We start from the raw sequence: 12,845 nt of genomic DNA, 5'->3' as shown, positions 1-12,845 counted from the left end.
TGTCCGTGTGTCCGTGTGTCCGTGTGTCCGTGTCCTTGCCGCAGGTGTGGGAACGTGAACTTCGCCAGGAGGACCAGCTGCAACCGATGTGGGAGAGGTGAGCTTGGCCCAGCCTGCGGCGTTCCCTCCTAAGAGAAAAACCTTGGAAGTTTGTAATTGGCCGTAAACGTGAGCTGTCGGTGTGTTTGCTTCCAGAGAAAACGACCGAAGCCAAAATGATGAAAGCCGGAGGGACGGAGATAGGGAAGACCCTGGCAGAGAAGAGCCGCGGCCTCTTCAGCGCCAACGACTGGCAGTGCAAAACGTACGGAGTGGAACGGCAGCGCCTGCAGGGCGGCGTCCAGCTTGTGGGGATGTGATCTAAGGGTGCTTATAGGGGCCGCTTCTATTTAACACCTTTATTAACCATCTTGGTGAGGGCATTGAGTGCACCCTCAGTAAGTTTGCAGATGACACCAAGTTGGGAGGGAGTGTTGATCTGCCTGAGGGAGAAAGGCACTGCAGAGGGACCTGGATAGACTGGATCGATGGGCTGAGGCAAACTGTGTGAGTTTCACTAGGGCCAAGTGTCGGGTCCTGCATTTTGGTCACAACAACTCCAGGCGACCCTACTGGCTTGGAGAGGAGTGGCTGGAAAGCTGCCCGACAGAAAGGGACCTTGGTGTGCTGATGGGCAGTCAGCTGAATATGAGCCAGCAGTGTGCCCAGGTGGCCAACAAGACCAATGGCATCCTGGCTTGGATCAGGAATGCTGAGCAGGAGCAGGGAAGTCATCCTGCCCTGTACTCAGCACTGGTGAGGCCTCATTTTGAGTATTGTGTTCAGTTTTGGGCACCTCAGTACAGAAAGGACATGGAGGTGCTGGAGCAGGTCCAAAGAAGGGCAACAAGGCTGTGAAGAGCTTGGAGAACATGGCCTGCAAGGAGAGACTGAAGGAACCGGGGCTGTTTAATCTGGGGAAGAGGAGGCTGAGGAGAGACCCCACTGCTCTCTTCCAATACCTGAAAGGTGATTGCAGCAGAGCGGGTTTGGTCTCTTCTCACTGGTGACAGGATGAGAGGAAATGGCCTCAAGGTGCACCAGGGTAAGTTTAGGTTGGATATCAGGAAAAACTTCTGTACTGAAAGGGTTGTTAAGCCCTGGAACGGGCTGCCCAGGGAGGTGGTTGAGTCACCATCCCTGGATGTGTTTAAAAACCAATTGGATGTGGTGCTCGGGGACATGATTTAGTGGAGGGTTGTTAGGGTGGTATGGTCATGGTTGGACTCAATGATCTTTAAGATCTTTTCCAACCTGAGTGAGTCTATGATTCTGTTGAGCAGGAGGGGGCTGAGCTGTTACACAGGCAGGTGGTGAAGGACAAGGGAACGGCTTTAAGTGAAAAGATGGGAGATGAAGGTCAGAGGTGAGGGGAAGTTCTTTACTTGGAGGTAGTGAGGCCATGGCACTGCTGCCCACAGCTGTGGGTGCTTCAGTGCTGGACGTGCCGAGGCTGTGGGTGGGCCCTGGGCAGCCTGATGTAGTGGCTGGCAACCCTGCTTGTGGCAAGGCGGTGGAACGAGGTGACTCTTAAGGTCTAAGCCATTCTATGGTTGTGTGTGTTGACACTGATGGGAAAAGAGTTCTAAAACACCCAGGTATTCCATTAGAAGTGTTTTTCTGTGAGGACAGCATTCATTTCTGCTTGGCAAACAGCAGGTCCTTAAGTAACATAACAGGAGAAATGTAACAGAGGAGAAAAAAAATGAAACAGAAAGCTCTGATTTTTCTTTGGTAATCCAAGATGCTTCCCAAGTTTGGAACAGACATAAGTGGAACTGCATCTTCTTTGCAGTATGATGGCTTATTTTTAATATTCACTGAGTTTTCAGTGAGTAAAACTGGACACGTAGTTGACTACATAGGTGATTTTGCAGGCAATCAGTTGAGAATGTGAAGTTTTAAATCAGAAGATGATTAATAAAGTCTTTTTTTTTTTTAAAGTAAACTTTCAGGAGGGCTTTGACGCATTTGGGATTTGCTTGCTGACAGAGCCTTCTAACCAGTGAAACCTGGCTGTGCTTTTTTCCTGGCTTGCATATGCTGTGACCCAAACAAAATACCTCCTTAGTAAAACAAAGTGCCGGCAACAAGCACATACACTTACACATACTGTCGCAGCAGACTTTCTGATAGTGAGAAAATATGAGAGGTGAATGTCTGTGTGTCCATTTGGCAGCCCTGGGATAGCTGAGTGTTTAGGAGGCACCTCTTCACAGTGCATCCTGTGCATGCAGACAGGGTAACAGGGAAGGCAGCAGCTGTCTCAGGTCAGGTGTCTCAGCTTTGTTCAGTCCTGTGGGCAGCAGTATGTGTGAAGGAATCCTCTCAATTGCGTGCTCATGGCTACACCGGGTCCTGTAGACCACCTGCTCTGCTGTTGGGATTGAGCAGCACCCTGATGATAGTTTTAAGGGTAGGGTAAATGTGAGTGGCATTTTGGGACGCAGCAGGACAGGAAATGCAGAAACTGTGGCTGTGCAGCAGGGGATGACAAGGCTTGCTGACCGACAGCATTCTGCTTGTATCACCTTCCTTAACTCCTCAGAACAGTGAATGCCACTAGTAAGGAGTAATGAGAAATTGGTATTATTTCATTTTTCAGTGAATGATAAACCAAGACTGTGGTGTCTCACCGTGTAGCTACACGAGCACTTGCCTTCTTTCCCTTTTTTTTCCTTTTTCCTAGTGGCAGTGGTATTTGTTTCCCCTTTTTCCTTGCATTCTGGAATGCGAATTTGATAACACCAGTGGTTCCTTTAACAATCATATCCATAAAGGATGCTTGCAACTGCTTTGCCTTCAGCTGCTTCAGAATCTTTTTGTTTAAATATCTTTTAAATTTTACTTCAGCTAAAATATAACTTTAATTGTATGCTAATGCATTTTGGGCAGTCTTCTGTTAATTTCTTTCTTTTCCCTTGATTTGCTGAGTGTGGTCCACATCCCATCATCCTCATGCTGTCAGTGTGCTCACAGACTCCTTGGCGTTTTGGTGGCCATCTGCCTTGGTCTTAATTATGCCATGTTAGTGGCTGCAAATCACTGCTGTAGCTTATCACTTTTATGACTTCTTAGTGTCACCTCGACACTTAAACTGTGAAATTTGAAATAAATTGTTTCTTATTTGTGCTTTCTTTTTGTTTCCCCCCTCTGAAGATGTGGTAATGTGAACTGGGCCAGAAGGTCAGAATGTAATATGTGTAATACTCCGAAGTATGCTAAACTGGAGGAGCGGACAGGTGAGTTGTGTATGGTCTTAAAATATTGAAATTATTGCAAGAGTCTTTATTTTATGATTCAGTATGATCTGATTTTTTTTTCCCCACGGCATAACTGATTTTTCTTATGTGAGTAGGTCTTACACTTCTTACACTTTCAGTAGCATAGAAAGTAAAGCATGTGGTGGTTGAATTTGGAAAATTGTCACATGTTTGGCTTAAGCCACAATAATTGTTTTTTATATTAAGAAGCTTGGAAGGAGTAATGCTACATTTTCTTGGTCTCCAAGAACTCTAGTACATATAGTGCCCATTTCTTAGTGAGGGAGTTTGGTCAGAGTGATGCATTTTAGGTTCCTTCTGCTCTAACAACGCAGCCCAGCTAGAACAGCGGATATCCTTACAGTGTGGGCATAACGTGGATTCATTTAAAAAATAAAAAGCAGGCAGAGAAGAGCACAGTTTATTATTGAAAAAGAAAGGGAGTGTTTCTGAGCTCCTTACAAGTTCTGGTGTCCTTCAGAGTAAATTTGCAGTTGTGTGTGGGACACAGCACGCTGCACACAGCTGCAGGAAGTTACAAAGTTAGCTGGCATCCAAGTCAGTTTGAGTTCTCTGCTCACATTATGAAGAGGAATAGAAAGGTTCTTGTGCCACTTAATTCAACTACAGGACAGTCTTGTTTGTGCTTGCCTCCAGAGGGTCTATACTCGATTTAATGTCACAGAACAGTTGCAGTATGGGAGCAGACTGCTGTGCCCAGGAGCCACACTGGGGGCTTGGTGCATGTGGGGGCTGGACGTGGCAGAGGGGCTTCAGAAACAGCAGCTGGGGAGCAGTTCTGGAGCGTTACCTTCCCTGCCATTTCCACTGACCGCTTCCCTGAAGTGGCTGCTCTGTTGTCTGTGTCATTTATGTGTTCTAATCACTTTTCTCAGTGAGATATCTGAGGGGTTATGTTTAATAAACGTGTAGGAATAACTTGTGATCTTGTTGAGATCATACTACGTTCTTGTGGCACGTATTTGTGTTGCCACTGAAGACTTCTAGAAACTGAAAGCTTGTTCTGAAGTTTGTACTTAATGTCGCTGAATTTGGTACATCCCAAAAGATTGTTTTATTTTACCTCTTTTTAAAGGATATGGGGGAGGCTTTAATGAACGAGAGAATGTTGAATATATAGAACGTGAAGAATCAGATGGGGAGTATGATGAGGTAAGATGAGATAATGCATTGCTTTGGAGAGACACATTGTGTGACCTGTGCTTGGGATACCTGTATTTGTTGTATTTAGTTCCCTGATGGGGAAAAGTCCTAATGAGAAGCACCTCGTGGTGCAGCTTTGTCAGATGCTCAAGTGCAAAGGCTTTGAAATGAAAGTAAATGCATCTGTATTACATTTTGAGGGTTGAAAACTTACTTCAAATTAAACTGTTGCGAGCTGTGTTTTTCAAAGTGCTTAATTGGTTTCAAGAAAATGCATGTTTTCAGACATGTTTAACATTGTTATGTAAATATACTCCATAGACATAAATGTAACAATATTCTTTTATTAAATTTGGGTTTCCAATGATTTTGTCTGAAAGCAGTAATTTTATCTGACAAACATCTCCCTGAGGAGTCTCCTAACTGACATTTCCTTGTGCATCTCCCTCGATTTGAACAATACCTTATTTAAATCGATGCATATTTATTTTCTCAAAGAAATCTTCAGAAGAAAGTAGCAGTGGGAATGACTTTTCATAAATCACATACTAATGAAATGCAATTTCTTAGTTTGGTCGCAAAAAGAAAAAGTACAGAGGAAAACCAGTTGGTCCGGCATCTATCCTGAAGGAAGTAGAAGATAAGGAATCTGAGGGGGAAGATGAGGAGGATGAGGATGGAGATCTTTCCAAATACAAATTGGATGAGGTACTGTGCTTCATTTTGTGGATTGGTTGGGGTTTTTTTGTTTGGTTTCTATAGAGAGGTTTAGTAGTGGGTGAAGTTCGGTTGGTATTTTTAGCTGCCTTAAGGTTGTGTAGAGGAGTAGCTATCAGAACAACGTTGCCTGCAGCTTCTGGGAAGTATCTGCTTGTGAGATCTGTGCTGTTCTAATGGCTGCAATCAAGGATGGGTCATTTTTTTTTAAATGAGAAAAAACACTGAAGTTTGTCTGAGGTCAGAATTCAAGAGTTTGAGGTTTAAATTGGAGCTTTTCAGTGGGACAGCCTTACAAAGGGAATGTTCCTGAGCTTAGAGGCTTTTAGAATTACCTCAGGTTTAGCTATGACGTGGAACACCATCAAATAACAGAAAATGAGTTTTGTGTCGGCATTTTTCAGGATGAGGATGAAGACGATGCTGACCTCTCAAAATACAATCTTGATGCCAGTGAAGAAGAGGACACTAATAAGAAAAAGAAACCCAATAGGCGCAGTCGTTCCAAGTCTCGATCTTCCCACTCACGATCTTCATCACGCTCATCCTCTCACTCAAGCTCAAGGTCTAGGTCCAGGTAAACGGGTACAGGTCAAGGGTAACGCCAGGCAAAATGTCAGTATCTAACTTCTTTATTTACTTATTTTCTTGATTGCCTTACAGTTTTAGTTTAATAATGTTGATAGTTTTATGTACAGAATTTGCACAGGTAGATAATGTTCTGTTCTGGCCTTCCGTGGCTTCTCAGTAGGAAGGCCTTGTATGTCTTGCTGCTTAAGTTATTTCAATTAAAATCTTCGAATAAATTACTGAAAAGAGCTTATCTTCCACTTTATTTTAGACTCGTTAGCCGTAAGGATTCAATGAATGTGCTTTTTCTGATAATGCTGAGTAGAGATTTTGAACAGAGAAATAGAAGAGTGGGATTGTTAAAGGAGGCAGAAGGGGGCAGTAATGCAGTCCAGACAGATTCAGTGGATGGACAGAATAGAAGCTATCCTGGAAATAAAAACAAGAAACTTGAACTTTAAATGCAGTGGTAGTGCAGTCAGAATAATACTAAAGATTTATGAAGAGGATTTTTTTTCTTTTTATGATGCAGCTGGTAAGGCAGTAGAGCAGGTTTCCCAAAGAAGCTGCGGATGCTCCATCCCTGGAGGCAGTCAGTGCTGGGCTGGATGGGCTCTGGGCAGCCTGCTGTGCTGGAAGGTGGCTCTGCCCCAGCAGGAGGTTGGACTGGAGGATCTTTAAAGGTTGCATCCAACCTGAGCCGTTCTGCAGTTCTATGATGTTGATTGTGGAGTCATGAAACACTGTCTGTTGGGTAGATTCAGGAGCTCGCTTTGTTATTTAAATGTAATAACATACCAACAAGTCAGTGAATGTTATCTAGTCACGTTACATAAAGCTTCTCAGCTGCCTTATAATTAATACAATGATAATACTGATAGGTTGAAGACCTGAAATTGCTACCAACTCATAGAACTATATAAAAACATTTTATACATAAAGTTCAAGTTTCTTCTAATCGTTGTAGCTTTGTAACTGCACCTCTCTGTTCTAACCACTCTGATCACTGCCCAAGTTCTTCATCCCCTCATACTAACCAGATATGAGCCATTCTCTCTGTTTTGTCCTTCTCCCTGTAGTTATCATGCTTTTTTCTTTCATGCTGCCTCTTCTATGAGAAATGTTTTTTGGGGGAAAGAAAAACCTGTTCTCAGCCTCCTGGCTCCCTCAAATACCTTCTTGAGACTAATTGCCATATGGCTGCAAGGAGCAGCACTTTGAGTAATACTGCCTGAGCTGACTGCCTCTCAGCTATTTTTGTAAGTGAAGTGAGGTGTGTAGGAAGTTCCCATCACTTCTTTGAGGAAGTGGCTGATTGCCCTTATGTGGGGAAGTCGTAGACGCTGCTGGTGTGGGCTGCACTCAAGTGCAGTCCTTTGGTTTACGTGGGAAGATCAAAGAAGGCAGAAGTGTTTCATCTGGCTGTAATCTTCATAACTCACAAATGTTAACAGTGAGGTAAAAAGTAGTTTCGCTCAATTAAAATTTGTTAGCAGTCGATCAGCGCTTGTAGTTACCAATAATTTATTGGCAGTGTCAGTGGGTTGGTTGGTTTTTTTGTTGTGGTTGTTTTAAAGTTGAAATATATATTTTCGGTAGCTTAAAAGGAGATTTTCATAGTGCTTTTGTTTGGCAAAGCAAAATGAAAAAGACATGGTAACAGTACAAACTGGGAGATGGACAGCATGTGTATTCTGTCTGAAAAGATGACAAGAATTTGATTGCAATGCCTTCTTTTTACAACTGTTACTGCAAGTCGACTGCCATTTTTGCATATCTCTTGTTATTTGTGCTTCCAAGAAACTCCATCAACGTGGCAAACTTGAGAAGATATCTGAGTAGTTACAAGTAGTGTTAGAGCTGTCTGCATTTTAGCCAAGAATAAAATACTGCTTAATTTTTAAATCGTGGAGAAATTAGTGCAAAAACTGAGAACTGTTTACAAACTGCCTGTGAGAGCTGAATTAGAGGTAGTTTGAGTCCTAATACTCTTACCTAATTTGCTTCTCACAGAAAATGGTTTCCAGTTAAGGCACAAATTAAAAACCTCAGGCGTTGATTTCATGACATAACGGTTGTGCAGTTGTTGGACTCCGTTTGCAAAACAGCTGCAACCCCATTTAATTCCTGTGCCTGTTACAGGAAACATAATAAAAAGCTGACTTCTAAGTTACTGAATGCACCGTCTTAGCATGTTGAAGTTGCTCTTGGCAAATACAGCGTGCTGATATTGGGGGGCAGGGGGAAGCTGTCATGCATCTCGTGAATCCAGTCCCAGTTGTCTTGACACATAACTGTCTCTGCTGTGTACAGTAGTAGTTCTGCTGAGTACAAGTCAAATACTGGAAAAAATCTTCCATGTTGTTTCAGGTCCCATTCAAGAAGTTCTTCCAGTTCCAGATCAAGATCTCGTTCCAGTTCCAGAGAACACTCTAGATCTCGTGGGTCGAAATCAAGGTGAATGAGGTAGCACCCTCTCCTGCAGAGAGGAAAAAGGGCAGAAGAACCACTTGTTTATTTCACCGTAAAATTATTCTGGTCAAAAGCATTAACTCATTTTTATCTTGGAAATCAGAATTCCTGGGGTCTCTGCACAAGAGTGCTGCCACTACGATGTATTTCTTGAGATGCGAGGTTTTGTTTGAAGAGTTTAATTCTGGTCTAAGCTAGACGAGTGGACGGCACGCATCTGCACTTGGGAATAAGAAGAATCTGAGCTCACGTTCTCTTGCTTCAGCACTTTTTGCTGTTTCCACTTTGGCTTCTTGTTGTGGAAGAACAGTAGAAAGTGTGCTTTGCTATTTCTGTGCTTAGAGATAACGTAATTTCCACTAGATAGCACTGCCATCACCTTTATAGTGGGTGGGGAGTGTTAAAAACTGATGTGCAGTAAATCGTGGAGACTCTTAAAACCGTAAAATAAGGAAAGACAGCTGGAGTTGAGAAGAAATATCCTAAATGGTGCCACTGCTCTTCGGTGGCAGTAACGTTCTGTGGGTGACCATGTGAGGTTCAAGTGAGATGGTGGCCGTGCTTTTAGGAAGTGAAAAAGCTACATGTGAAGGGCTTGTCAGCTGAGCAGGTTATTGCCCTGTGCTGCACACATCTGCTGAGTGCCCCCGCTGTAGTAGCTTGCTTGGGACAGGACTGCTTTATTATTTACAGTGAGAACCCTGAGAACATTTTACCAGCAATGTGTGCTGTGGTTTTCTTTGAAAATGTTTTATTCAGCTTACTGAAAAAAAATCCTTGTTAGGTGCTTTCACATAATTCTGGACTGATGGTGTAGGCCTTCCCAGTGCTGTTACACTACAGTGCATTTATTTATTTTTTTAGATGACGAGATTTTTAAGTGCTTGTAAGTGAAGCTGGATGTCTTTTTTTTTTTTTTTTAAAGAAATGCCACAGTAACTGATATTCTAAGATATTGTATCAACTCTTTGAAAGGGTAGGTGACAGCAGGACAAGGGGAAATGGTTTTAACTTGAAGAAGGAAAGATTGAGATGTCAGGGGGAAGTTCTTTGCTCTGAGAGTGGTGAGGTGCTGGAACAGCTGCCCAGAGAGGCTGTGGATGCCCCGTCCATCCCTGGAGGTGTTCAAGGCCAGGTTGGATGGGGCCCTGGGCAGCCTGGGCTGCTATTGAATGTGGAGGTTGGTGGCCCTGCATGTGGCAGGGGGTTGGAGATTCGTGATCCTTGGGGTCCCTTCCAACCCGGGCCATTCTGTGATATTTCTGTTGTTACTGTTTGAGTTTCAGAAAGTCTTACAATCTACCCAGATTTATTTTGACATTTGTAAATACCCCTCCAGGGGTTTTTCCTGTTCTAGTAAGATGAAGAATACATTACACTTGAAGCTTCAGTGCAAAGTATCCCTTACTATGAAGTGAGACGTTGTTAAATTGGTATTACAGCTGTAGTTTCTGAGCTCTTTTGCTTTGTGAACTTAACTACTGGGGGGGGTCCCTAGTATGGCACCCTGCTGTCCCGGTGTCCCACTGCTTGTTTGCCCAGTCACTTAGTACTGGTGAAGGGTGGAGAGAGGTTTCCAAACCACTGGTGGTCTGCATATCTGGAAACTCACTTTAGCAAAATGTATAAAGAGAGCTTCTTCAGCAGTCTTTATTGTCAGTTAACTCGAGTAAGTATTAAGGATCCTCAGTCTCTTTGACAAAGCACGTACTTAATAGAGTAGCGAGCGTTGACAGAAACTGTCTCGTTTTGTTCTTTCTTGGCTCTTTCTCTATTATACCAGGATTAAATCTCATTTATTTCTTAATCGATAAAGATCCAGCTCCAGGTCCTACAGGGGGTCTTCAACCCCAAGGAAAAGATCTTACTCCAGCTCTCGTTCGTCCTCGTCCCCCGAGAGGAGCAAGAAGCGAAGTCGCTCTAGATCTTCTTCATCTGGTGATCGCAAAAAAAGACGATCGAGATCACGGTCACCCGAAAGGTTTGGGTTTATGTAGAATAAGAATGGCTGTATTGAAATGTGTGATTATTTTTTGGTTTGTTTCTCCTCGAAGGACAGAGGTTCACTAGGAAGCAATTGAGTTCTGATACGAGAAGTAGTTTTCTCACTTCCCCCATTCTATTCCTATTAAAATCTCTTTATTTGTTTTGTTGGTTTTTGTTTTTTTTCCTCCTCCAATGAAGCTCCCTCCTGCTAGGAGCGTGTTCCATAGAAACACTTGGGTCACCTTTCTTGCAGTGTGCAAAACTGTTAATATGTACATTATTAATTTATTTCCATAAGTAAATACTGCATTTAGAAGTTACATTCTATTTTCAGTATTAAACTTAATGTGAATTTAATTCTAAAAATCCACATTCATTACCTTAAAGTGGTTTGAAGTTTTTTATATTCTCATAAGGCCCCTATCAGATATACTTGGCTTCCAGCTATTATAGGATGCAGACTACTCAAAGTGGATGCTAACGTTGATTTCAACTTATTTCTTTGCATGCTTTCTCCCTTTATATCTTGCAGACGCCGCAGATCATCATCTGGATCTTCCCATTCTGGTTCCCGTACAAGTTCTAAAAAGAAATAATGTCTTAAAGCTCACATGTAGGAAAAAAAAAAAAAAAGAAAAGAAAAGAAAAAATTTACCAGTCAGTGCATGAGACATTTTTAAGAAGTTGGTGTCTTACTTGGTCAGAAGTGCTAAATCTGCTAGTAGAGGTGCATGTCTGTCCTTGCTTTCTGGAAAACTGCAGCTTTGTTCATTCATGAAACAAAAAGTGAGATAGCATTTTAAGCCATAAACTCCTCAGAGGAGGTGTGAAGGTTTTTTGTTTTGTTTCTTTGAGTAAGAGGGGTTTTTTTTTGTTTTGTTTTTTCTTTTTTAAAGACTCAGTTCCTGGCTTTCCTATGTATGAGCAGACATGGGTTGCATACGTTCATACACCACCCTGCTCTTCATGTGGCAATGGCAAAGAAAAGTACCTGAGGGTGTGGGAGGAGCCCATGAGCTTTCTGCATCTCGGGAGCTTGTCTCATGTAGCTCTTGTGGGACCACAAAGATTAGTGTAGCTGTAGGGCTGTTGTTGCTCATTGGGTCAAGGTCGTGAGTTCCTGGGTCTCTTTATTTTTTGTGTTGAAGTGTAGGTGGCTGCCCCCTGCTCTCTCTTTATCTATGCTCAGAGCAGAAATGCTGCTAAGTCTGGAGCCACGGTATGATTCTGCAGGGAGCGTGTAGGGGTGTCTGAGATGTGGGCACTGCCCTCTCCATCGCTCAAGCCTTGTAGCTGCCCGTCCTGTCGCTGTAGAAAGTGCACTTTCTGCAGCTGGTGCTGGGTGCAGTATTTTCACATGAGTGGATCCTGGACTTTGCAGTCCTTTCTTTGGGAAGGATCGCTTGGGAGCTACTCTTGAGGTGGAGAAGTGATGGAAATGGCTTCTTGGAATCAAGGGAAGTTTCTGCAGCCCATCTGTAAAATTCATTTTCGGCAGACAAATTTTCCAGGTATCTGAATTTTATTTATGTTTAAAAACCAAAATAAACCGTAGAAAGTCCTAGCATCGTAAATGTGTTCTTCATCATTCTTTTTTTTTTCCCCAAACATATAATTTATGGCTTAAAATGCTTTACAGAATTTATTTCGCTAGTAATATCACATTGAAACTTGGTCTCTCTTGAGCTCCGTTTGGTTAAGAAAGATTTAAGTGTCTTCAGTGCCATCACAAGGTAAGTATGTTGAGGAAAAGTCTTTTTAAGCAAACCAACAGCAATATCTCTGCAGTTATCTCCGCTGTACAATTTCAAACCCATAGTCCACAGCTGATTTTTAAGATGAACCCACCAAAGCAAATGGAGCAAAACAAAAAACCATATTGTTTTCCTTTCCAAGACACTTCTTTCGGACTGTTCTGTAAGCAAAATTGTTTTGGTGTAGAAATATTTCTGTTAATCTTTTAGCAGGGAAAAAAAACCGACCTGCAGTTTCTTCTTCAATGCTTTCTTTCCATCTGATTTCCGTGCTGAGTGTGTGTAGGTTACACAAGAGCAGGTTAGTCTCATAACTGTGCCTCTGGCGCCTTCCAAGTCCAACTACTAAAGTGTAAAGAGCAGATCTAATAGACGCTATGTGTTACCTTTGGTTCTTTTTCTTGTGCTCTGTATTCCAATTGTTGCTGTACTTACCCAGATGAGAGTTTTTACATTTAGCGAGTGGTGGCCTACAGACAAAAGAAAATTATGGTTTCGTTTGGCTTAGATGAAATGTAAGGCAAAATGATTCTGTAGACGAGTGTAAATAAAAGCTGTGAGTCAACTGCGTGGTGGGTGCTTTCTCTCCAACACAGGCACGTCCTGACAGCCACTGGGTGCTGTTTTACTGCAGTGCAGGAAGGGCAGTGTGTCCACCTGCCTCTGTATCCTCAACTTGTGCTTACTTAAGTACTGGGAAGAACCTCGTATTTAAGCAGCACTATGTTTGTAAGTCATCTTTTTCTACTACTTCAGGGTAGTTTGCACACCTTCCCTGACTTTGGAAGGGCTTTCAGAGGAAGCAACGTCTGAGCTGTTGGCATGGCTGCTTTGTAGTAAGGGGCTGGAACAGCTGCCCAGAGAGGCTGTGGATCCCCAT

General features: G+C 42.8%; 1 protein-coding gene across 1 annotated transcript; it reads left to right on the top strand.

Annotated features, from left to right (window-relative positions):
- Positions 1-6: 6 nt before the first annotated feature.
- ZRANB2 (zinc finger RANBP2-type containing 2) lies at positions 7-12,530 on the top strand. Its single transcript, XM_031554877.1, has 9 exons — positions 7-97; positions 196-304; positions 3,199-3,281; positions 4,399-4,475; positions 5,037-5,174; positions 5,588-5,760; positions 8,124-8,210; positions 10,042-10,206; positions 10,744-12,530. Exons 2-9 carry the CDS (start codon positions 216-218, stop codon positions 10,805-10,807), a joined length of 876 nt encoding a protein of 291 aa, XP_031410737.1. The 5' UTR covers positions 7-97; positions 196-215; the 3' UTR covers positions 10,808-12,530.
- Positions 12,531-12,845: the final 315 nt, after the last annotated feature.

Source organism: Meleagris gallopavo, chromosome 10 (genome assembly GCF_000146605.3).
Source record: "Meleagris gallopavo isolate NT-WF06-2002-E0010 breed Aviagen turkey brand Nicholas breeding stock chromosome 10, Turkey_5.1, whole genome shotgun sequence".
NCBI classification, from domain to species: Eukaryota; Metazoa; Chordata; class Aves; order Galliformes; family Phasianidae; genus Meleagris; species Meleagris gallopavo.
This window is presented reverse-complemented; position numbering and strand designations above follow the sequence as displayed.

Excerpts from the sequence above, each read along its gene's own strand:
- ZRANB2 (XM_031554877.1), top strand. The coding sequence starts at position 216 with ATGATGAAAGCCGGAGGGACGGAGATAGGGAAGACCCTGGCAGAGAAG. Across the intron at positions 305-3,198 it reads AACGACTGGCAGTGCAAAAC|ATGTGGTAATGTGAACTGGG; the intron begins GTACGGAGTGGA and ends CCCCCTCTGAAG. Across the intron at positions 3,282-4,398 it reads TAAACTGGAGGAGCGGACAG|GATATGGGGGAGGCTTTAAT; the intron begins GTGAGTTGTGTA and ends CTCTTTTTAAAG.